At 42.7% G+C, this 25,734-nt stretch overlaps 1 protein-coding gene across 2 annotated transcripts in view; it reads left to right on the forward strand.

Moving 5' to 3' along the window:
- The window catches only part of camkmt (calmodulin-lysine N-methyltransferase), a 295,734-nt gene extending 270,308 nt beyond the window's left edge, over positions 1–25,426 (forward strand). For both annotated transcript variants that reach the window (XM_055639630.1, XM_055639631.1), the window contains exons 10-11: positions 4,101–4,232; positions 24,949–25,426. In XM_055639630.1, the coding sequence (XP_055495605.1) occupies positions 4,101–4,232; positions 24,949–25,050 (234 nt within the window). In that variant the 3' untranslated portion in view covers positions 25,051–25,426. The remainder of the gene's footprint in view (positions 1–4,100; positions 4,233–24,948) is intronic.
- Positions 25,427–25,734: the final 308 nt, after the last annotated feature.

The following is a 25,734-nucleotide window of genomic DNA, read 5'->3' on the forward strand; positions in this document are numbered from 1 at the left end:
CGAGCAGTGCGAGAGGGGAGGTGAATACCGAGGTCAAAGTGTTGTATATAAATGCGCAAAGTATAAGAAATAAAGTGGACGAACTTGAGGCCCAGTTAGAAATTGGCAATTCTATGGGTGTGGGAATTACAGAGACATGGCTGCAAGAGGACCAGGGCTGCGAACTGAATATTCAAGGGTATACCTCCAAACGAAAAGGCAGACAGGTGGGCAGAGGGGGTGGGGTAGCTTTGTTGGTGAGGAATTAAATTCAGTCCCTTGCAAGGGGTGACATTGAAACAGGAGATGTGGAGTCAGTATGGATAGAACTGAGGAATTGTAAAGGTAAAAATGCCCTAATGGAACTTATCTACAGGCCCCCAAACAGAAGCCTGGATATAGGGTGCAAGTTGAATCAGGAGTTAAAATTGGCATGTAGTGAAGGTAATGCTACGGTTGTTATGGGAGATTTCAACGCAGGTAGACTGGAAAAATCAGGTTGGTACTGGACCCCAAGAAAGGGAGTTTGTGGAGTGCCTCTGTGATGAATTCTCAGAGCAGCTTGTATTGGAGCCTACCAGGGAGAAGGCAATTCTGGATTTAGTGTTATGTTATGAACCGGATTTGATAAAGGAACTTGAGGTTAAGGAGCCATTAGGAGGCAGTGACCATAGTATGGTCAGGTTTAATCTACAATTGGAGAGGGAGAAGGGTAATCGGAGGTGTCAGTGTTACAGCTGAATAAAGGGGACAATGGAGCCATGAGGGAGGAGCTGGCCAAAGTTGACTGGAAAAATACTCTAGCAGGGATGACAGTGGAACAACAATGGCAGGTATTTCTGGGAATAATACAGAAGGTGCAGGATCAGTTCATTCCAAAGAGGAAGAAAGATTCCAAGGGGAGTAAGGGGCGACCGTGGCTGACAAGGGACGTCAGGGACAGTATAAAAATAAAAGTGAAGAAGTACAACGTAGCAAAGATGAGCGGGAAGCAAGAGGATTGGGTAATGTTTAAGGAGCAACAGAAGATAACTAAAAAGGAAATACGGGGAGAAAAGATGAGGTACGAAGGAAAACTAGCCAAGAATATAAAGGAGGATAGTAAAAGCTTCTTTAGGTATGTGAAGAGGAAAACATTAGTTAAGACTCTTGAAGACTGAAAAAGGTGAATTTATTATGGGGAACAAGGAAATGGCAGAGGAGTTGAACAAGTACTTTGGATCCGTCTTCACTAAGGAGGACACAAATAATCTACCTGATATAGTAGTGGCCAGAGGATCTGGGGTGACGGAGGAACTGAAGGAAATCCACATTAGGCAGGAAATGGTGTTGGGTAGACTGATGGGGCTGAAGGCTGATAAATTCACTAGTTATTCACCAGACCAGTTAGCCTGACATCGGTGTTGGGGAAGATGCTGGAGTCAATTATAAAAGATGAAATAGTGGCACATTTGGATAGCAGTAACAGGATCGGTCTGAGTCAGCATGGATTTACAAAAGGGAAATCATGCTTGACTAATCTTCTGGAATTTTTTAGGATGTAACATGTAAATTTGACAAGGGAGAGCCAATGGATGTAGTGTACCTGGACTTTCAGAAAGCATTTGATAAGGTCCCATATAGGAGATTAGTGGGCAAAATTAGGGCACATGGTATTGGGGGTAGAGTGCTGACATGGATAGAAAATTGGTTGGCAGGCAGGAAACAAAGAGTAGGGATTACGGGTCCCTTTCAGAATGGCAGGCAATGACTAGTGGGGTACCGTAAGGCTTGGTGCTGGGACCGCAGCTATTTACATTATACATCAATGATTTAGATGAAGGGATTCAAAGTAACATTACCAAATTTGCAGATGACACAGAGCTGGGTGGCAGTGTGAACTGTGAGGAGGATGCTATGAAAATGCAGGGTGACTTGGACAGGTTGGGTGAGTGGGCAGATGCATAGCAGATGCAGTTTAATGTGGATAAATGTGAGGTTATCCACTTTGGTAGCAAAATCAGGTAGGGAGATTATTATTTAAATGGTGTCAAGTCGGGCAAAGGGGAAGTACAACGGGATCTGGGGGTCCTTGTTCATCAGTCAATGAAAGCATGCTGGCCTTCATAACAAGAGGAGTTGAGTATAGGAGCAAAGAGGTCTTTCTGCAGTTGTATAGGGCCCTAGTGAGACCGCACCTGGATTATTGTGTTCAGTTTTGGTCCCTTAATTTGAGGAAGGACATTCTTGCTATTGAGTGAGTGCAGCGTAGGTTTACAAGGTTAATTCCCGGGATGGAGGAACTGTCATATGCTGAGAGAATGGATCGGCTGGGCTTGTATACTCTGGAGTTTAGAAGGATGAGAGGGAATCTTATTGAAACATATAAGATTATTAAGGGTTTGGACATGTTAGAGGCTGGAACATGTTCCCGATGTTGGGGGAGTCCAGAACCAGGGTCCACAGTTTAAGAATAAGGTGTTAGTCATTTAGAATGGAGACAAGGAAACACTTCTTCACACAGAGATTTGTCAGTCTGTGGAATTCTCTGCCTCAGAGGACAGTGGAGGCCGGTTCTATGGATACTTTCAAGAGAGAGCTAGATAGGACTCTTAAAGATAGCGGAGTCAGGGGATGTGGGGAGAAGGCAGGAATGGGGTACTGATTGGGGATGATCAGCCATGATCACATTGAATGGCGGTGCTAGCTCGAAGGGCCGAATGGCCTATTCCTGCACCTATTGTCTATTGTCCATTGAGACGGTCGCCCACCTCTTTGCAGAGTGTGGATTTGCAAAGCGAGTCTGGAGACGTTTGCAAGAGTCTCTGTCACAATTATTCCGAACAGCTCTGTCACAGATGTCTCTGTGATTTGCGGTCTGTTCCCAGGGACGCATTCAGAGACTGACATGGAGTGCTGCTGGAAGGTCATCAACTCGGTGAAAGATGCTCATTGGTCTGTCCGAGCACTGTTCACCACCCAGCGGAGCGAGATGACCGTCTAGGAATGTTGCCGACTGGCCCGCTGCAGACTGCAGGAGTCTGTACTGAGGGACGCAGTGAAGCTTGGTGCAGCCAACGCCAAGGCTCGGTGGGGTAGGACCACAGTCTAATGTCCTTCCGCCGCTGGACATGGGGGGCAGGGTGTGGTGGCAACACCCCTCAAAAATAAGGGAAGTTATTCCACGCCAGTGGGCCACATGAGTGGCAAGGGTGGGGGATAAACTTGTGAAATTTGTGCAAAGTGTGTAAACAATATTGAATGTCTCGCCTCCAAGAATGTCGGATGAATCTTTTGCACGGTTCCTGGATTGTATATATTTAATACTTGAATAAATTCTATTTTGAAATTTAAAAAAAAGACTAGGTGTGACTAGACATGATGTGCTGAAAGGTAAGTGGGAACCAGGACCCCAAAGCACTAAGGCGAGCACAGGAATCAGCACCTAGATAAGGTTTATTTGTTGATGTGGAATTATTGCAGAGTCAACAATAGCTGTAACCACTCCAGTGTTGGATATCATGCTCATCACATTGTTATTTTGCTACCTGTAAAATATCCATTTGAGTGAAGTACTCAGGAATTAAAATATTTCCGCAAAATAATCACAAAAAGGAGAATAAATAGTAGAAACATGTCTTTATGTTTCTACTATTTAGTAAAATGTATACTCTACTCTCCTCAGAGTGATCAAATTCAGATTATTAGGTGGGTAAAAATGCTGGAGAAACTCAGAGGGTGAGGCAGCATCTATGAAGCGAAGGATATAGGCAACGTTTCGGGTCGAGACCCTTCTTCAGACTATTAGTTATTCAGATTATTAGTTATTGCTATTTCCATTTCCTGCATCGCTTGGTCATTCATGTTACTTAATTCAAATTATTGGCTAGTTGAATATTTTATAGCAAGAGACAAATTAATGTCATCAGGAGTAATGTGTATAGTTTATATAACATATAATAACAAGTGTTTTAATTTCCAAACTCTGAGACTAATCTAGTTTTAAGTGGTGTGTGTATTCCAATGTAACAGATTAATCCATCGTTTTTGGATTTAGCCGTGGCGCATTATGTTGAATAGATGCTGGGCCTGGTATATTTGTCTCAATAATCACTAACTGCTCTTAACTTTCTTCTTTTCAGGGACAAGTGCTTGTGTTTGCTCCTCAGAGAGGCAGTACTCTAAACCAGTTCTGCAGCCTTGCAGAGAAAGCCTGTTTAACAGCCCAGAGGCTGGTGAAATACGATGACCATGTTTGGAACTTTCACCTCAAGGTCAGAGCTCTCCCAATATTAAGGAAGCATCACAATACATTTTGCACTAGGAAGGGATCATAATAGTTTTTTTGGCAGATTCGTAAATACCTCTGACTGCAATGTACCTCCTGGCATCTCTCCTATATTATATTAATTATGTTATTGTGCAGCAAATCCTCTCAGACTACTTTGCCTGAAGCTGTTCATTATAGGAAGTGCTTATTAACACTTGCTGGTTTAAATCAAAGACAGACTCTGAAAGCTGGAATAACTCAGCGGGTCAGATGGTATCTCTGGAGAAAAGGCATAGATGACATTTCGGGTGGAGACCCTTCAGTCTGAAAAAGGGTCTCGACCCAAAACGTCACCTATTCCTTTTCTCCAGAGATGCTGCCTGACCCGCTGAGTAACTCCAGCTTTCTGTGTCTGCCTTCACAAATGCTACCTGACCCACTGAGTTCCTCCAGCACTTTGTGTTTTCCTCGAGATTGCAGCATCTGCAGTTTCTTGTGTCTCTGAATATATTGAAGTTTGTCTTAATTTGTTTGAGTCCTTATACCTCACTAAATTATCTATTCCTTTCTTCGAAAGGACTGACTCTGAGTGTTGGTTGTTCTTTGAAGTATTCTTCACATTTTCATATTTTAATCTTTGTTATAGTCAGAGATTGATAAAGCATAAAAACAGACCCACTGGCCCTACTTGTCCACACCAACTAGGATGCTCCATCTAAGCTATTGCCTGTGTTTTATCCATATAACATCTCTGTAAGATCATCACTCAGCCTACTGCACTCTGTTGTTAAATGTTGTGCCTGCAATTACATGGAGCTTTACAGCGGACTCCAATCTGATTCCAAGGTAACATTCACAGTTGGAACTGAACACGATTAATCACTGCAGGACAATCAGCAGGAGAAGCTTTGGCTATTTTTTTGCATATTCTCCCCACCCCAAGAGAGCCTTGACTTTTCTCCAGACAAGCTGAGAGCAATAAAATAAAACGCCTGTTCCCAACCACCATCCCTCCTACACCAACCCTCAACAAAATGTTTCCTGGACATGTTCCACCCACCATTTAACAGTAATCTATATATATTTTCCATGAACTAAATGTATCTCCTTAACTGTGAAGCTAAATTCTTGCTAAACCATCTTTCTAGTTCCTTTTGATTACACACTAGTTCAAGGTGTTTTTTTTTAATGTTGGAATCTGTTTAGCTCAGCTTTAAAGGAATCCAGTGTCAGTGGCAGAACTGACACATTGCTTTGTGTTTTGAACAGTGAAAATGCTAGGAAATGGGAAGTGGGTACCAGCTTCCTGCAGTTTGAACAAAGTAAATCCAACCCTGACATTTTTTTGGTTTTGGAGATTCCTGGCACCGGAACTATATTTTACACTCTCTATCGTCCCCTTTGCTTTATCTATTGTACTTGAGTTTGACTTGATTGTATTTGTGTACAGTATACCCAGTGGCGTAGGGTGGGTTTTGAGCGCCCGGGGCAGTTTAAAATATTGCGCCTCCTCATTAGCGGCTAGCCATGGCCCATGAACTGTTATAAATCCAAGGGGGGGGGGGGCACACGTTTTTGGTCTCTTCCTTCGGGGGATGCGACTTCTTTTGTCATATCCCCCGTCTCCGCCGAGGCCTAATGGCGGAGCTGGCGCCCTCGGAGCTGGGGCAGCGGTAGCGGCAGCGGCAGCGGCAGCGGCGACCAGAACTCGGAGCTGGGACAGCGGCAGCGGCCGCCCAGCATCGGAGCTGGGACAGCGGCAGTGACAGCGGTGGCCTGGCCTCGGAGCTGGGGCAGCGGCAGCGGCCACACGGCCTGAGAGCTGGGACAGCGGCAGCGGCGACCTGGCCCGGCATCGGAGCAGCGGCAGCGGCCACGGCTGAGAGCGGTGACAGCGGCAGCAGCTGGACCGGAGCGGGGGCGGCGACAGCGGCGAGCCTGGCCTCAGAGCTGGGGACAGCGGCAGCGCCGCCCGGCATCGGAGCTGTGGAACGACAGCGGCGGCGGCAGCGGCGCGGCTCGGGCAGAGGGCGAATTTAGAAGGGATGAGACAAAGCTTAAGACTTTTTAGCGGCGGCAAAAAAAAATTGTTGCCTAAAAAAAAAAGTGGGGGCGGCGACAGTTTTACAATAATTCAGGGGAGGCTGCCAACAGCGTGCAGTGTGCGACCAAAATGTTTTGCCATTTTCGGAGCGGGGGTTTATCCAACAATTTTTTTGCGCCCCATAAAATTTAGCGCCCGGGGCAACCGCCCCTCTGGCCCCCCCACGCTACGCCACTGAGTATACCTGATCTGTTTGAATAGCATGCAAAGCAAAGCTTTTCGGACTGGGGCACGTTCCGGTACACATGGCAATAAACGGCCACCTAAACGACCCGACTTCGGGCCCAGTGGCGAAAATCCCAGGGGACAGCGGCGGCCCCCCCTGTTTTGAGCAGTGAGGGGCCTCGGTGCAGAGGGAGAATCCGGAAGGGATGAGACAAAGAGATTTCCACTTTTGCAAGACAGTGGGGGCGCAAAAGGGTTGTTGGACGAGAAAAAAAATTATGGGGGGGGCAAAAAAAATTATTCAGTTTTATTAGGAATAATTCAGGGGAAGGCTGCCAAAGAGGTGCAGTGTGCCTTTAGAACAAAATGTTTTGCCATTTTATAATTTTTTTTTATCCAAGAATTTTTTTGCGCCCCATAAAATTTAGCGCCCGGGGACCCCCACGATTCGGGGCGGACGAAGCTGCTGTTGCCGGAGTTCAGAGTTGGCCCCCCCACGCTACGCCACTGAGTATACCTGATCTGTTTGCGTTAGCATGCAAAGCAAAGCTTTTGACTGGACCTCGGTACACATGGCAATAATAAAGCTAAACCTAAAGAAATCTATCTGAGAGCTGCCAGGTAGTCTAAAGAAGGGTCTCGAGACACGTTCCTCCCCTCCTGTTTTGAGACGTGAAATGCTTCCTGTCCCCCCCCCCCCCCCCCTTTTTTTTTAAAATCCTTTGGTTTAAAAGCATCCGCGACACAAAAAGATCGCCACTTTCTGCAAGACAGTTTAATGGGGTTGGGACTGATGTGTGAACGAGGGTGCCGATTGGATGGGGAGAGAGAGGGTTATCAAGTGTCAACAAGATTTCAAAAGCTACAATTCAAGATTTACATCAATTTTCACTTTGTCATTTGGACCCCTTGAGGGTCCAAAACGCATAAATGCCGTGTCTCAGCTCCAATGTTTTCTGCAGTTTACATTATCACTCAAACAAATAGATTCTTTAGACACAACATAATTTACATAAAGTATTTCTGACATCGCTGTGATGGAAGGTTAAAAAAACTTATCTCTCACTGCACTCTCCCCCTTACCGACCCTTGAGTGAATGTCAGAGTCAAAGGAATCATCCATTGCCCCCGGCTGGCGATGGCTATTTCATCCCGCAGTTAGCATAATGTAGGAAAGCACAAACCTGATCAAAACGAAACGACGACTGTCCATTTCCCTGCACAGATGTTGTCTACTCAAAGTTCCTCCAAATTCTGCATCATGGCGTCAATCTCAAAATCCAAAGTTGTTTTAGCTCCAAGAGCATTTCACAGAATTTATTGTAAACAGTCTGTATCAGATGCATAAAGTTTTGGTTATATGGGCATAATTCCATATGACTGTTCAATATGTCCATTTATAATGGCAAAATGTCTAGAATTGCCAATAGTTTTTAATAAAACTTCAGTAACATGGAAAGCTTGACAAACAATCGAGCAAATGTCTGCTTAACTATCTTGTCTGTTGAAAGATTTACAGTATATTGACTGAGTACTTTCAATGGTCAATAATTACAGGCATCACCTTTTTCCAATTAACCTTATTTTATTGTCTCTGAAGCATGCAGGAACAACATCTTATATTTTGCTTGGGCAGCTTACAGCCCAGTGGTATGAATATTGATTTATCTCACTTCAGGTAGCCCCGGCATTCCCTCTCTCTCTATCCCTCCCCCACCCAAGTCGCACTTGCTTCTCATTTTCACTCTACAAACAGCTTACAATGTCCTGTTTCCTTTATCATTTATCATGGATATTACTTTTTTGTATATCTTTCATGCATTGCTCTTTATATCTCCACATCACCGTCTATATCTCTCGTTTCCCTTATCCCTAACCAGTCTAAAGAAGGGTCTCGGCCTGAAACGTCACCCATTCCTTCTCTCCAGAGATGCTGCCTGTCCCGCTGAGTCACTCCAGCTTTTTGTATATATCTTTGCTTTAACCCACCATCTGCAGTTCCTTCTTACACTGTGAAGCATGCTCATTTAGTTCGTTTCCTATTATGCCTCCTTACATAATACTTTTTATCCGAGAAAAATATTTCATCAGTCAACAAACTCTTTATGCTATTATTGTCATCTAATTGTCAACACATTCAATTCTAGACTTTAGGGTGGAAAAAGGTCTAAACGAGGAGTCTCTTTGATCTGTGACTAGGCATGGAAACAGAACCGGTTTTGTTTGGCTCTTCCTTTGTGTAGTAGCCATTTAGCTTAACTCAGTATGTTATAATTATAACTAGTTACCTTTAAATTTTACCTGCCTGTAATTATGTCGGTAGGATTTATTACGTAGTCGGAGGCGTGTTTGCGGCTGGGATTCTCGCGCAGGCACTAGTAGTTTTTAGTTTGAAGAAGACATGGAGGAGAGGTCACAGCTTTCGACCATGCCAGGTGGAGAAGAAGCCTACCTGAAAGAAACCCAGAAGGATAGAAACAAGTTATGGAAGCAGATGATCAAGAAAATTGAAATCCAGCAGAAACTAATGGAATCAAAAGAAAATGCGAAGATAGTGCAATCTAATATGGAGCAATTATTCAGCCGTGGTCATGAGGTTGGAGAAAAGCAAAGCACATTGCTGAGTTTACAGCTGCCTCAGGAAGAACTCAAAAGCCACACCCAGTGGTTCTAAGAAAGATTGGAATTTTTCGCTGAGTTTGTGGATTATGTGCAGAAGTGGTTAGAAGAAACCGAACAACTTACGCACTCTACAGTTGAAAGTGTGATGCAACTAGGTGCTGAAATGGAAGAGGTGATTACACCACATGAATGTTTCTAGACGAAGATCAAGACATAGATCTGGTTCTATCGCCAGTTCAGCATCAAGGGCCTCTGCTCGAATGGAAGTCGAAGCTGATTTAGTCGTTCTCTTAATACAAGCAATGCCTTGGAGAAGAAACATGAGATTGAGCGACAGCTCAAGAAGAGCAGCTGAAAGGCGAGCTGAGGAGTCAAGAAAAAGAGCTGAGGAGACAAAAAGAACAGCTGGAACTAGCCACAAAGTTGGCGGTTGTCAAATCGAAGAAGGAGATAATGGAAAGTGAGGGTTCAAGATGCGGCTCTAAAGCATCTGATGGGGTGAGCTCTTATTTGAGAAAAGAAACTGCTCAAAAGGAAACAACAGCTAAATCAAATCTGCAGCCAGAGGATACTAGGATGGAGAACTAGAACGGAGCCAATTGATGGGTGACAAAACTCAATCTCAGCATCTGGGTACTAGACCGAAGCAAATTACTTATGGGGCGTCTGTCGAGGCTTGGGACAAACCAGCAACTCAGTACTCTTTTCTGAGGCCTAATACACAGGCTCAAGCAAGCCACGATTGGATGATGCCTGTTTATGATACGAAGAGGCCCAGTCAGGGACAAACAACTAGTTATATGGCTCGTATCAAAACTTACTCAGACCAGTATTCTTTTCAGAGGCCTGTTTATCGTATGTCTGCGCCAAGCCAAGGATCTCAAGGTGAATTATTTGAATTGGTGAGGAATCAAGATGAAATCAACAAGCTCATAGCTCAACAAAATCTCTCTTCCACCCTACCACCAATAGAAATTCCTAGATATGATGGTGATCCTTTGCGGTATCAAGCTTTCATAATGGCGTTTCACGGGGAGTTGAAATGAAAAAGAGCGCTTACGGTTTCTGGTGCATTACACAAGTGGGTATGCTAAGGTGCTTGTAGAAAGTTGGCTAAATAGGCCTGGAGTACAAGGCTATAGAGAAGCAAGAAGGTTGCTTAAAGAACGTTATGGTAACGAACGGAGGATTACTAACGCATACATGAAGAAGGCCTAGGCTTGGAAAGATATCGTCAGAATATGTGGAGGCTTTAAGTGAGTTTGCAATATTTCTTAGAGGTTGTTGTAGCTCGATGAAAAATCTCAACCACATGGAGGAAATGAATGTTGTTAGTAATACTAGAGCCATCATTCTAAAACAGCCCTTTAGACTTAGAGAAAAGTGGAGAGATAAAGCAAGCCAAGTAATGGAAATGAGGAATCGAGTAGCCATGTTACCAGACCTGGTGGCTTTTTTAGAAAGGGAAGTACGGTTCATGTTAGATCCACACCACGGGAGTATTCAAGATCCCAAACCAATTGCAACTGCCAAAGGTTCTACTTTTACTAAAACTAAAGGAAGATCAGGACCTAAGGGAGGCAGTTTTGCTACCGCTATAATACCTGTGGAAACGACAGGTGGAATGACAGGAGATGTATCTACTAGCAAGCAAAAATGATTTTGTTTGTTATGTGATGAAGTTGGTCACAACATAAGGCGATGTCGAAGATTCAAGAAGAAGAAATATAAAGAAAAGATAGATTTCTTAAAGGAGAAGGGAATCTGTTTTGGATGTTTGAAAAAAGGACCCATGGTTAAAGACTGTGAGAGTCCTATAACTTGTGATAAGTGCAAGCAAGGTCATCCTGAAGTAGAAGAAGCCGGAGCAAATAGAACAGAAGGAGAAGCCAGCTACTAGTGATGCTGTCACCTCACCTCAGATAACTGCCCATATTGGGGCCGGGATAGAAACCTGTATCTTCTCTATCTTACCAGTTCAGGTAAGCAATAGCAAGATGAATACAGTGTTGCAAACATATGCCTTTTTGGATCATGTAAGTTCGGCTAACTTTTGTACAGAAAGATTGATGAGAAGGCTGGACATTACAGGAGAAGAGGTTAAAATTCTATTGCGTACCATGAATGAGGAGAAATCCTGTGATAGTCATTACATTACAAGTATGGAAATATCTAGTCTGGATGAAGACAATTTTATACCAATATCTGAGGTGTTTACACATGAGACCATGCCTGTTTGTCATCAAAATATGCCCAGACATGAGGACTTGAAACAATGGCGTTACTAAAATAAATTCTGGTATCGACCTACTTATCGGAACAAATGATTTGAAGGCATTTGGAACCTATACAGACTGTGAGGAGCCAAGGGGATGGATCGTTTGCTGTGAAAACTCTACTAGGATGGGTTATTTATGGCTCCTTGAGAAGGAACAATGAAAGCAGGAACCAGAAGAACTACCCTGCCTCTGCTGTTAATCAAATATCTACTGGTAAATTAGAAAAGCTATTGATTAAGCAATACAATCATGACTTCAATGAAAGTACCAGTAAGGAATCAGAAGAATTGTCCAGGGAAGAGTTAAAGTTCTTGGATATTATGAACTACTCAGTAAAGATGATAGACGGACACTATTGTCTGGACTTACCTTTCAAACAAGAAAGTGTTAGTCTGCCGAATAATCGTCATATGGCAGAGCAACGCACCCAGAATCTGAAACGCAAGTTTGGCAAGAATACGAAATTTCATGAGGAATGTACGTCTTTCCTTAAGGATATGATTGACAATGATTATGCCGAAATGGAAGTGACAAACCAACTAAATCGAAGTGATGGAGAGCTTTGGTATATTCCGCACCATGGGGTGTATCATTTTAAGAAAGGGACCTTGAGGGTGGTCTTTGACTGTGCTGCAGTCTTCAAAGGAACATCACTTAACTGTCAACTACTGCAAGGTCCAGACCTTACCAACTCACTCATTGGAGTTCTCATTAAATTCAGACAAGAACCAATTGCTTTGATGGCTGATTAAAGTGATGTTTCATCAAGTTAAAGTATCAGAAAAACACATTGACTTCTTGCGATTCGTATGGTGGCCTGAAGGGGATGCACAACAAGATCTTGTTGAAGGTACATCTCTTTGGAGCGGTGTCATCATCAAGTTGTGCAAACTTTGCATTAAAGAAGGCGGCAGAGGACAATAAAGCTAATTTCCCAGATGAAGTGATAACCACTGTGAAGAATAATTTCTATGTGGATGATTACTTAAAATGCATGTCTACGGAGCAAGAAGCAATTCAAATGGTAAAACATCTGACTTCCCTCTGCAATAAGGGAGGATTTACGCTTTCCAAGTGGATCAGCAACAGTCGTATTGTATTGGAAAGTATTCCACCAGATGATAGAGCCAGAGAGACCAGGGAGTTGGATTTGGACAAAGACAATTTGCCGATGGAAAGAGCATTAGGACTGCACGGGTGCCTTGAAAGTTCAGAATCTCGATCCAAGACGACCATGAACTAGAAGGGGTATTCTATCCATGATTGGTTCTGTTTACGATCCTTTGGGATTTCTTGCACTGCCAACCAGGTTGATTTTGCAGGATCTTTGTAAGGAAAAAATTGGATGGGATGAGATTATAACGCAAACTTCCTTTCACCGATGGACAGAATGGTTAGCAGATCTCAAGAAGATCTAAGAATTCAAAGTGGACCGGTGCACGAAGCCTACAAGCTTTGGTAAGATCAGAAGTGCACAGCTGCATCATTTCTCAGATGCCAGTGATAGTGGCTATGGTACTGTTTCATATCTAAGACTGGAAAATGATAACAAAGAAGTACATGTTGCATTCTTAATGGGAAAGGCCAGAGTGGCACCATTGAAACAAATGACAATTCCCAGAATGGAACTTGCCACATTCTTAGCTGTTAAAGTTGACATATTGCTGCAAAAATGAACTACAGCTTCAACTGGAAGAATCTATCTTCTGGACTGATAGTACTACGGTGTTTAAATACTTCAACAATGAGAACAAACGTTTTTTTACTTGTAGCAAACAGAATCTCTTTTGTATTGGTAGTTACTAATGTTTCACAATGGAAATATGTTAACACAAAGGAAAATCCTGCGGATGAAGCTTCTAGAGGACTAACAGCAGACCGCTTCTTAAGCAACAAGAGATGGATCAATGGACCAGAGTTTCTCTGTAAGCCAGACAGAGAATGGCCAAAACTTGAGTTGGAATTTGAAATCTCTGCTAATGATCTGGAAATTAAACAAAACATCACAGTGAATGTTATTGCTAAAAATCCTATTATCCTCTTGAGGAATTTTCAGACTTCAACATTATTGTTACAACATATTCATAAATTGATCGGACATGGAGGAAGAAGTTTCATGCTGTCAAAGCTTTGGACTTTTGTGTTTTGGACCATATGCTGGGTACCATGCCTAACGTTAATGGTTTGGTGCGTACGGTACAACATCAGACTAAGAATAATATTTTAATAACACCAATAACCAAGTTATGCTTGCTTCTAGATGGTAAAGGTGAAAATGAAAGAAACGCTAAGGAAGTCTGAATGTGGATATATAATGCATGTTATTTTTTGTTTTTTGATATATGTGATGCTTTTATAGCTACCTTTTTTGATGTATATTAGTAATTGCCTCATTATATACTCAGAACAATTAGGGGCCGGTATGTAGTAGCCATTTAGCTTATATAACCAGTTTATATTTATATTTATAAGTCATTTGGCTTATATAACCAGTTACCTTTACATTTTACCTGCCTGTAATTATGTGGGTGGGATTTATTACGTAGTCGGAGGAGTGTTTGGGGCTGGGATTCCCGCGCAGACACTAGTAGATTTTAGTTTGAAGAAGAAGCATGGGGAGAGGTCACAGCTTTCGACCATGCACGGGTTCCCACTATGCACAAGTTTGACTACGAGTAAGATCAAAATGTACTTAAAAAGGAAGTTTGGATGAATATCTTACTGTTTTTACTACGACAATAAAGGAACTATTAATTAAGAGACTGTGTTTTGAAGATTTATATTTCGACGGCATTGAATGTCTCGTGGAGAGCTCATGGATGCGTATCGATTCCCATCTCCTTGCCCCTGCCTTCAATCACAGTGGCTCGAGGAAAGATTCCTTGAACGATATAATAATCTGCCACTACATTTTGTGCTCTTTTCTCCTGTAATAAAGAATTCTGTGTGAAATATTGTAATGTTTTGGAGAGAAGGGCATACTTTTATTTTACTATTCAGGGATTGCTGTCACATTCAGCTGAAGTTGGATGAGTGGCCTTAATAGATAAATTCCTGAAAGTGACAACAGTGTAGGAGTGGGGCTTTCACATTTACTTAATACTGATTTTTTTTTTTACAGCATGAAATGTATTCAAATGTTTAATAATATATCATAATTTCAGTGGCAATACAACATGAAAGAATACAGTCACAACATTTTGAGCCCTGATGCATTAAAAAGCTTATTTGTGCAATTGGTTTGATTTAACCTATTTTATTTTCTTTATCCGCCTTTCCCGTGCTGGTTCAATATTTATCGGCTGGGTGGATTGATTTACAAGCAGGTGATGTGTCGTCAGGGTTCTGTCCATGGTGTTCAAGACATTGATTGCGTAGTCAGCCGGAACCCTCTTTGCAGGTTGAAAAAAATAAATACTAGAGAGGGTAGCTTTAAGGTGAGAGGGTCAAAATTTAAAGGGGCAGGGGCAGGTTTATTTACACAGAGGGTAGTAGTGAGTATCTGGAATGCACTGTCGGCGGGTTGTGGTTGAGGCAGATATGATAGTGGCATTTAATAGACTTTTGGATAGGCATATGGATATGCAGGGAATGGAGAGATAGGGAATATGGGCACTCAGATGAGAGTTGGTCTCAGCATCATGTTTGGCACAGACATTGCGGGCCAAAGGGCCTGTTCTTGTGCTGTATGGTTCTTTGTTCTTTGAACCACATCTCTGAGCTATCAGGAAGTTGCTTTGCTGTGACCCCCATCCCATTTCTTCGATCATTATTGAGAATTTTACGATTTCCATGGTCAACTAAATAAATAAAATATTTCTGTCAATAAAGCCCAAGAATATCACACCAGCTTTAAAATCTATAATTGAAATTTGACCAGACAAATTCTGCAATGTTCAATTGTACAAATGCCATTGTGTTCTGAAGAGCATTTGATCATGAATGTCTATTCTTACACATATTTTTATCCTTTCCCTGAATGTTTTATTCAGTTACTTTTGTACTTGTCAATTGGCATAACTAACTGCTTTTATTTGGGTGCTTATCCCAGTTATACATTGCTCAGTGGGATTTATGATTCTAATCTGCAATTTTGCCTGAGGCAAGCTAATTTTATACTCCTGTCCACTGTGATCGCGGTTCAAATTCCAAACGGTGCTCTCATATGTTCATGTATTCCTTAGTTAAAAGATTTGGAACAGCAGCCCTTCTCCATCTTTTGTCAAAAGAAAATTAGTTAATTTCCTGAATATCTCTTAGCATTGTGGAATTGTAGATCCTAATCCAGTGCGTTTGTGAAAGTTAAATGTCTAGATTTCCCTACAGTGTGAGTTTTGTTCGCCTACTTAAATAACATGAAATGCTTTGACATACAAATGTGAGCTGTAAATGACTGCATGACTATCTTGTCTGCTGAAAGATTTATATTGACAGGGTACTTTCAATGGTCAATAATCACAGGCATCACCTTTATCCAATTAACCTTATTTTATTGACTCTGAAGCACACGTCTTTGCTGCATGCCCATTTAGTTAGGCTTTCTGTATCACAGTTCAACTCAAAACATTGTTGGATTGAAAATTGCCAGACATGTGATCTGAAAATGGGCTATTGAGGACATTGACAGGACCAAGCAAGAATCTCAGTCAAAGAAATTTAAGGACTGAGGATGGAATATCAGAAACAATATATCCAGCATTCGTGATGTGATAAAACAAGGGAGAAAGGGAAATTCAGTGACGTAAATTAGACTCGATCAGGTAACAAGAAGATTAAAAATGGCTGAAGATAATTAGAATAAGGAGACAATGTATTCCTAGACCTTTCCCCGATGAGGTTTATATCCTTGTATGATGGTCAAACTCCCTGGCCCTGTTCAAACTAAAATTATTCTGAGACACTTTTAAAATTAATTTCTTATATTATAAGAAATTAATTTTAAAAGTGTCTCAGAATAATTTTACTTTGACTGAGATTAATTTTACTTTGACTGAGATTATAAGAAATTAATTTTAAAAGTGTCTCAGAATAATTTTACTTTGACTGAGATTAATTTTACTTTGACTGAGATTATAAGAAATTAATTTTAAAAGTGTCTCAGAATAATTTTAGTTTGAACAGGGCCAAAAGTTTGACCATCATACAAGGATATAAACCTCATCAGGTATCAGCCCTAACATGTTACCTTGAACTCAGTTTACTTTAAAACCATAAATGCAGCATTTTCTTGAAACTCATGACAACTTTGAAAGGAATATGATGTATTGGCCAAACATGTAATGGAGCATTGCAAATCAGGCAGCATTTGCTGGTGAGTGTAATTCATAAAGCATTTCTTTCCGTTGAAGATAGCTGGATGATCTGCACATTAATAATAACGCTTTCTGTCATACACTTGTAGAGATTTGTTAAGAGAATTCAGCGACATGCAGAATCTCCTCAAATTTCTGAGGGAGTTTTCCTCTCAGTGAACCAACATTCGTAGTCTTGCATAATGTATCATTTGAACAGAGAAGGGGCCATTATTCTTCCACATATAATGCACTTTTCCCTTTTGACATTCTTACGTTCAGAACAATTTTATATCTTCTTCAAAAAATACTAAACCTGCAACATACTTTCCCATTTCTAAACTTCCAATTTTACTGCAGAAGCCCTTTGCTCTGTTGCATGGAATATTGTTTCCTAAGTAAATAATTTAATTGTAAACGTCGATTAGCTTTGGAATCAGTATGGAGTATGCCATTCAGAATATTTCCTGTCTTTTAAATGGGTTTTGTTTATTTTAGAGTTACAGCATGGAAATAGGTCCTGCGGGACTGGGGACAATTTTACAGGGGTCAATTAGCCTACAAACTCACATGAGGTCGGTGGGGGCGCTACGAGTCAGCTGCCCTGCCAGCAGGGTATTCATAATTTCTACTTTTTTGTTTTTTTTAGTGTGTCCAAATGTGTGTTTTAATGTCTCTTGGTGTGTCTTGTGTGGGCGGTGGTGAGGTGGGGTAAGGGGGGAATCGCTTTCGTCCGCCTCCTCCACGGAGAGGCGACTTTTTCCATGTCGCTTCCCTCGCGGCCTAACACCATGGATTGGTGCAGCCTTTCTAGAAATCGGGCCCAGAGTTTCAGCAGCGGGCGCAGCGTGGACTTTTCATCGCGGAGCAGGCGGGCCCCGCCGCGGTCGCCAGAAGGTAGTGCTCCGATCTCTTACCCGCGGACTGTTACAGCCTGAAACCACGGTCTGCGGAGCTTCTAGCCTCGGGTGCGGTGTCCAGAGGCTGAGACCCCTCGCTAGGGATCGCCAGCGAAGAGCTCCGAAAGCCGGCCCGCTGCCGATGACATCCTGAAGCCGAGGTCTGCGGAGCTTCTAGCTGCGGGTGCGGCGTGGACTTACCATCTGGAGCCTGGGTTCCCTCGCCGGGGACAGCCAGAGAAGAGCTCCGAATGCCAGCCTGCAGCCTACAACATCCTGAAGCCGCGGCCTCTGGTAGGAAAGCGCCGATTCGGGACCTCCAAGTCGGAGTGTGTTCGATCCTCCTGACCTCGGAGTTTCAACCATCCTGACAAGAGGGCCTGTACATCGGGCCGCCCATACCGGTGACTACGGAGGTTTATGGACCCGACCACGGGTGAACAATGGAGGAGGACTGACTGTACTTTGTACCTTCTACCACAGTGAAGAATGCTGTGGTGGATGTTTATGTTTAATTTTATTGTGCATTGTGCGATCTTTTTTGATTGTACTGCTGCTGGCAAATTCATTTCACTGCATTTATATGTATATGTGATGAATAAAACTGATTGATTGATTGATTGATTGATTGGTGTTTGGGATGTAGGAGTAAATCAGAGCACCCAGACGAAACCCACACGATCACAGGGAGAACATGCAAACTCCACACTGAATGCACCCGGGATTCTGGTGCTGTGAGGCAGCAACTCTATCAGCTGCGTCACTGTGCTGGTTGAAACTGATCGCTTTGGCTGCAGAAGCAATTGTAGAGAAATAGGAACACTCAGGGTGAGGCTGTTAAAAATATGATAGAGGACAAGGATCTTTCAGTTAATTTCCTCGGAAATGGAGCCACTGAAGCTTGGGGAAGGTGGATGAAATGGTTGGATGAACTTCTCGATTATACAAACATTTGTGAGTTGCAGTATTTTATTACAATGTATTCTAAAAGTACAGGTGATGGAGTAAAAGCAGGGTTAAAGCATGGAGTAAAATCCTACCTACATCCAGAGCACAGTTCTCACTATCCACCTTATTGAAGACCCTCGGACTATCATTAATCACACTTTACTGGACCTTAGATTGCACTAAACGTTATTCCCTTTATCATGTATCTGTACACTATGGACGATGCGATTGTAATCATGTATAGTCCTTCCCCTGACTGGTTCACATGCAATAAAAACTTTTCACTGTACCTTGGACCACGTGACAATAACTTAAACTAAACTAAACTACCCAGTTATCTTCGGATGGATCCACTGTATTGATATTAAGGAGAGAATTGCAGGATTTAGGCCCAACACTGATGGAAACAACTGCATTATGTTTTCAGTCAGGATGTGTGACTTCGAGAGGAACCTAGAGGTGATAGGGTCCCCATGATAACATTGTTCTTATCCTTTCTTATGGTAGAGTTTGCAGAGCCAGGAGGTGACTTTCTCCAGCTCTCAACATCAGCCTTGCAGCAACTGCAGTGTTACTGGGTCCGAAGAAGGGTTCAGTCCCAAATCATCACATCCATGTTCTCCAGGGATGCTGTCTGGCCCATAGAGCTACTCCAGCACTTTGCCTCTTTTATTCTTACTGTTGTCCAGTTTAGTCCTTGATATTGACCCAAGATATTCATAGTGGGAACTTGACAATTGTAGCACTGTGAGATATTTGAGGCTTTTCTAGGCATGAGAAGAGTTTTGCAATGGTTAAACCTCATAATGTGAACATTTAGTTTTGAATTTTAGGAACTGTGAGGTGAAGTTAATTCAAAATGGATCAAGTTCAGAAGATGGCAGAAGAAAGTATTGCACTTAATTTATGTATGAAGTATATGGCGGCGGTGGCGCGACTCTCGTCAGCAGCGGCCTCTGCAGCCTGTCCGCGTTTTTATTATTTTTTTGTCTATGTTTATATGTAGTTTTTGTTATTTTTTGTTGGGGTGTGTGTGTGGGGGGGTGGGGGTGGGGTGGGGAGGGAGGGGGGAACTTTTAAATCTCTCCCTGCACTGGAGACCCGACCTTTTCTCGTCGGGTCTCAGTTGTCGTTGGGGCTGCAACGAGGAGCGGCCTCCAACAGGAAGAAGCCAGGGACTCAGGTGCCGACTCACCTCACCATCGCGGAGCTGGCCGAGTCCAGAGCGGGTGGAGCGGTGGTGGAGCACTGCTGCTGCAGCCGCTGCTGCTGCTGATGCGGAGGCTGCAACTGCGGGTCTGCGGACGGCGGCACCGGGAGCCCGCGGGTCCCTGGAGGGAGACCGCTTTTCAGGGCTCCTGCAACGGCGACTTCTACCGCCCGAGTTGCGGGGTTGAAGAGCTCCTGGAGCGGGGCCCACATCACTGCCCCGCGCGGCTTGGAATGGCCGCGGGACTCTGCGAGCGCACATCAAGACCCGGTGTGCGACCTTGCACCACCCGGCGTGGTTTTAATGGCCGCGGGACAATCGCCATCGCCAGCCGGGGGCTTTGACTTTGACTCTGACATCGGGGGGGGGGGGGGAGAGTGCAGTGGAGAGATAAGTTTTTTTTTGGCCTTCCATCACAGCAATGTGATGGATGTTTATGTAAAATGTAAATTATGTTGTGTCTGGGGTCTATTTGTCTGTAATGTATGGCTGCAGAAACGGCATTTCGTTTGGACCTCCAGGGGTCCAAATGACAATTAAATTGGCTATTGACTATTGACTATTGATTGATTGATATGGGTCATTTATGTGGTACTCAGTTCAGATTTGGCAGAGCTGAATCATAATGGCAGTCGCCAACATCCAGTCAAATGATGCCACACATGAATTACAAGCCAAACACAAGTGCAATCTGAAGAAGGGTCTGGAGAATGGTCCTGACATGAAACATCACCTATCCATGTTCACCAGCGATGCTGGTTGACCCATTGAGTTACTCCAGCACTTTGTGCCCTTTTTTGTAAACCACGATGGTACAGCTGCTGCCTTACAGCGCCAGAGACTCAGGTTCGATCCCGACTAAGGGGGCTGTCTGTATGGAGCTTTACGTTCTTCCTGTGACCGCAGGGTTTTCTCGGGGAGGGGGAGGTCCGGTTTCTTCTAAAGGCGCACCGGTCTGTTGGTCAATTGATTTCGGTAAAAATTGTAAATTGTCCCTAGTGTGTAGGATAGTGCTGGTGTACAAGGATCAGCATGGACCTGGTGGGCCGAAAGGCCTGTTTCCATGCTGTATTTGTAAATTAATCTAAACTAACCTAAAGCATTTGCAGTTCATTGTTTCTGCAAGTATAATAGGTAGTGCAAAGAGAAAAATAACTGGAGTGCAGAATATACATTTGGACATTACAATTACAACTACAAAAATGACAACTACGTTGAAAAGATGGAGGATTCTAGCATGGAGTTGTCAGAGGCGAGTTGCTATTTCTGATTTCAGAGCACTGAAATAATGCCTGATGGCAGGAATAAATAGCTGCCGCTGAATATGTGACAGGTGACCTGATGGTGTTTATGGAGCACACAGTTTGTTTTTGTGTACAGTATGTTCTGCATGGGTCTACTCTTGCTAACATTTCTAGACATGTCATTTTCATTCCCTTTGCAATTCAACCAATACATCTTCTAGATGCAGAAGCATTTTGTTTTCTTAAGGCTGTATGTTATCCTCTTATTCCCACTGTTCTAGCATAGAGTACAACCAGCTGGAGAACTATAAAAAGGCTGATAATGCAAGCTATTTTCTGCTGTCTCATCCTAATCTTGTTACACAAACAATTGTGAAGGGATTCATGAATTTTAATTTTGCCCTTTGCATTAGCTCTTCACGTCGGCCACCCCCAGCTGCCCCCTGCAGGAAATGGTGATCCCGGCCTTTTACCTTTTGGGGGGGAAATTGATTATGATCTTAGTAGGTATGGAAGAAAAATGGACTTACCAACCACCCATGAAGATGATTAACACAGATCAGGAGGAAAAGCTTTGCCTCTTAAACTTTTCACCTTCATGTGAATGCCACATATTGTATCTGTCATGTAGAGGTTTCAATAGCACTGATTTACAACCTACTGGTAAAAATATATTACAGTGCCTGTCCTGCTATTTCTGTCTGTGTTTGGCCAACTGCTGTAAAATGCACTTGTCTAACAAAAAATATTTTCTCTTGTTTTTGTATTTACACCAATTATTTTCTCTTTTTTCCCCTTTCTTCTTTTGCATTCTTCACATTCAGGCTTCAGTTGGAACGTTGTTACTTTCCCGTCATTGTAGTCAGTGTCTATACATGAACCCAAGCAATGTGAATCTTAATAGATACAAAGAACTGCAGATGCTGGTTAATATACAAAAGAACACATTGTGCTGGGCACTTGGGCTGTTTCTGATAAACGTGCCAAGTTACACGTTTTGATCTGTCAACAAGGGATCGTTCTGATTCCCCACCCTTTTCCATCGTAGAATCTTTGGGCCCCGTTTGATAGTGGTTTATAGAAGAAGGGTTTCAACCCAAAACATCACTTATCCATGTTCTCCAGAGATGCTGCCTGACCCGCTGAGTTACTCCAGCACTTTGCATCCTTCAATGTCAATCTTACTTTGGAGGACAAGGGACATATTTGACCCTGGCTTTGCCTGTCAATTTCCAACACACTTTTGTTGATTTTAATATTTTGGCCTTTCCACAAAACCAGGACTGATTGAAAACCAGGTTGTGGCTGGTTTGACAATTAACTTGTGTCTTCCCAAGAATGGGGATTGAACTTGACTTTACAATATTAACAGAAAGTCCAACATGTTTGAAATCTCTCTTTTGTATCTCTGATGTAATGATCCTTTTTGTTAGAAACATAGAAAATAGGTGCAGGAGGAGGCCATTCGGCCCTTCGAGCCAGCACCGCCATTCATTGTGATCATGGCTGATCGTCCCCAATCAATAACCCGTGCCTGCCTTCTCCCCATATCCCTTGATTCCACTAGCCCCTAAAGCTCTATCTAACTCTCTCTTAAATCCATCCAGTGATTTGGCCTCCACTGACCTCTGCGGCAGGGAATTCCACAAATTCACAACTGGGTGAAAACATTTTTTCTCACCTCAGTCTTAAATGGTCTCCCCTTTATTCTAAGACTGTGGGCCCTGGTTCTGGACTCGCCTAACATTGGGAACATTTTTCCTGCATCTAGCTTGCCCAGTCCTTTTATAATTTTATATGTTTCTATAAGATCTCCCCTCATCCTTCTAAACTGCAGTGAATACAAGCCTAGTCTTTTCAATCTTAACTCATATGACAGTCCCGCCATCCCAGGAATCAATCTCGTGAACCTATGCTGCACTGCCTCAATCACAAGGATGTCCTTCCTCAAATTAGGATTCACACCGCAAAATGCATGAATAGATTTTGATCAGATCAAATTATTTTGAAATATGATCACACTTATAGAGTGCCTTTGATTTTTGTTAACTGCAGGGACATAATCCAATAGCCTATTTTTTTAGATCTTTAATTTTTTTACCATTCCATTTCTGAGAAAGAATATAGACTGGCTAAAGAAAACAAAACGTGCTAGAGTAACTCAACGGGTCAGACAACATCTCTGAAAAGTTCCTTGTGTCTACAATATAGTGTGACTGGTGATTTTCAATCCAGTTCAGCTCATTAGTCATCTGCTAGGAGATCAAATGGAATAACCCTTTAATGCTTTTCTGGCATAGCTTGCCAAGTAGACCTTCTAGATTAGTTACCCTGTTGCCAAGAGTAACAGTTAGAACTCATCAACTGGAGATGTTGCATTTTCTTTTGATTTCCTTCCCCACTCTCTGACATTCTCTTCTGAAAGCCTGAATTGTACCATTCCATAAGCAACTGGCCCCCATCCAGTACTTTATCAGAAAGACAAAAGTTTGCCTTTACTAATCTCAACTGGGGGCTTCGGATTTGCAGTCAATTTCACTCTTGTCCATTTTTTACTCTTCAAGCAGATAGCACTGGATGGCATTCTGGAGCAGAAGCCCTGACCTTTTCACAATTTTTTATCTCAGAAAATGACACAAAGAGTTGGAATAACTCAGCAGGTCAGGTCAGGCAGTATCTCTGGAGAACATGAACAAGTGATGGCTCAGCTCAGGACTCTTCTTCAGACTTCAGAAAAATCATCTATTTATATTCTCCACAGATGCTGTCTGACCTGCTGAGTTACTGCATCATGTTACATCTATTTTTGTACACAAGCACCTACAGTTCCTGGTATCTTTATTTATCTCAGTACATGTTGTAGATCAAACTTGAAACTTAACCATAGAGTCATAGAGTGATATAGTGTGGAAACAAGCCCTTTGGCCCAACTCACCCACGCTGGCCAACAATGTCCCAGCTACACTAGTCCCACCTGACTGCGCTTGGTCCATATCCCTCCAAACCTCTCCTATCCATGTACCTGCCCTGTTTCTTAAATGATGGGATAGTCCCAGCCTCAACTACCTCATCTGGCAGGTTGTCCCATACACCCACCAGCCTTCATGTGAAAAAGTTACCCCTTGGATCTTTCCCCCTTCACCTTGAACCTCTGGTCCCCGATTCCCCTACTCCTGTAATAGACTGTGCATCTACCCGATGTGTTCCTCTCATAATTTTGTACACCTCTATAAGATCACCCCTCATCCTCCTGCGCTCCAAGGAATAGAGACCCAGCCTACTCAACCTCTCCCTATCGCTCGCACCCTCTAGTCCTGGCAACATCCTTGGAAATCTTCTCTGAACCCTTTCAAGCTTGACAATATATTTCCTATAACATGGTGCCAAGAACTGAACACAATATTCGAAAAGTGGTCTCACCAATGTCTTAGACAACAGCAAAACCACCCACTTTTGTATCATCAGCAAACTTGCTAATCTTGCCCAGTATGTTCTCATCCAAATCTTTGATGTAGATGACAAACAGCAACGGGCCCAGCACCGAACCCTGAGGCGCACTCTAGTCACAGGCCTCCAGTCTGAGAAGCAACTTTCCGCCATCACCCTCTGGTTCCTTCCATGTAGCCAATTTCCTATCCATTCAGCTATATATCCTTGGATCCCATGCGATCTAACCTTCCAGAGCAGCCTCCCATGCGGAACCTTGTTGAATACCTCACTGAAATCCATGTACTGTAATTCCATAATTCAGTTTCACGTGGGTAGCATTACTGTTCTCAAACCAGGGCACAAAACATATCTAAATAGATTGTGACAAGGTACTGAGGGAATAGGAAATGAAGCAAGGAACGGGGAGGAGGGGAAAAATAAAACTAAGGAGTCAAAGAGGAAGAGGGAGGCAAAGGAACCAAGAGCTTAAATTATAACGTATCTAAATGATTCTGTTTTGCTTTCTCAGATGAAGAATGAGAAAACAGAAAGATATGATGAGAACCTCCACTATCCGGTGCTCATCTCTCTAACTAAGCAGGGAACAGCGATCTTCCCTCACCCAAGCTGACCATGGACGGACTGATGCTCTCTACGGTTCTTCTCAAGGCCTCGCTCATCAATGGAGAAGCACAGCTCACTATCGCTTTCTCCTATTTCAGATTATTAAAGGAACAGATTGTTTTGTGGAAGAGTAGGAGAAATTCACCACTGTAAGCTTACCCCACCAAATCAGCAGAATTTGTAATGTCCCACATCTCCCCAATTAAAGCAGTTTGCCTCAATGAAGGTGCTTGTATACATGGAATTGTTTTTATTTTACTGATTGCTTTGCTGTTTAAAATGTAAAGTATTATTTTTAAGATTTTTTTTCCTAATGCTGTTTTCTTACCTGAAGAACATTATACGCATTTATTTTTCAATAAAGTTTGTTTTTAAAAAAAAAATCGAAATTCTTAATAACGAATCTGCAAATACCTATTTTATTTAAATTATTTTGGAATAACTCCATTTTCTGCAAAGATGCTTAAAGCCTGGGTGGTTTACACTTCCGTTTACTTTACCTATCAGCGTAAACTTAACATTTAGTGAGACAAGGCTTGTCCAACACTCTGCCCCTCCTTTCCAATTATACATGATTAGCCGCAGTGTGTTGTGTTAAGATGAAGGGGTGTACTGAGTGGTCATTATCTGTTGAGATGCAAGCAATCCAGGAGTTTCTAAACTTATTTAGAGAATTAACCGCATGTTGCAA

This window comes from Leucoraja erinacea, chromosome 8 (assembly GCF_028641065.1).
Source record: "Leucoraja erinacea ecotype New England chromosome 8, Leri_hhj_1, whole genome shotgun sequence".
NCBI classification, from domain to species: domain Eukaryota; kingdom Metazoa; phylum Chordata; class Chondrichthyes; order Rajiformes; family Rajidae; genus Leucoraja; species Leucoraja erinaceus.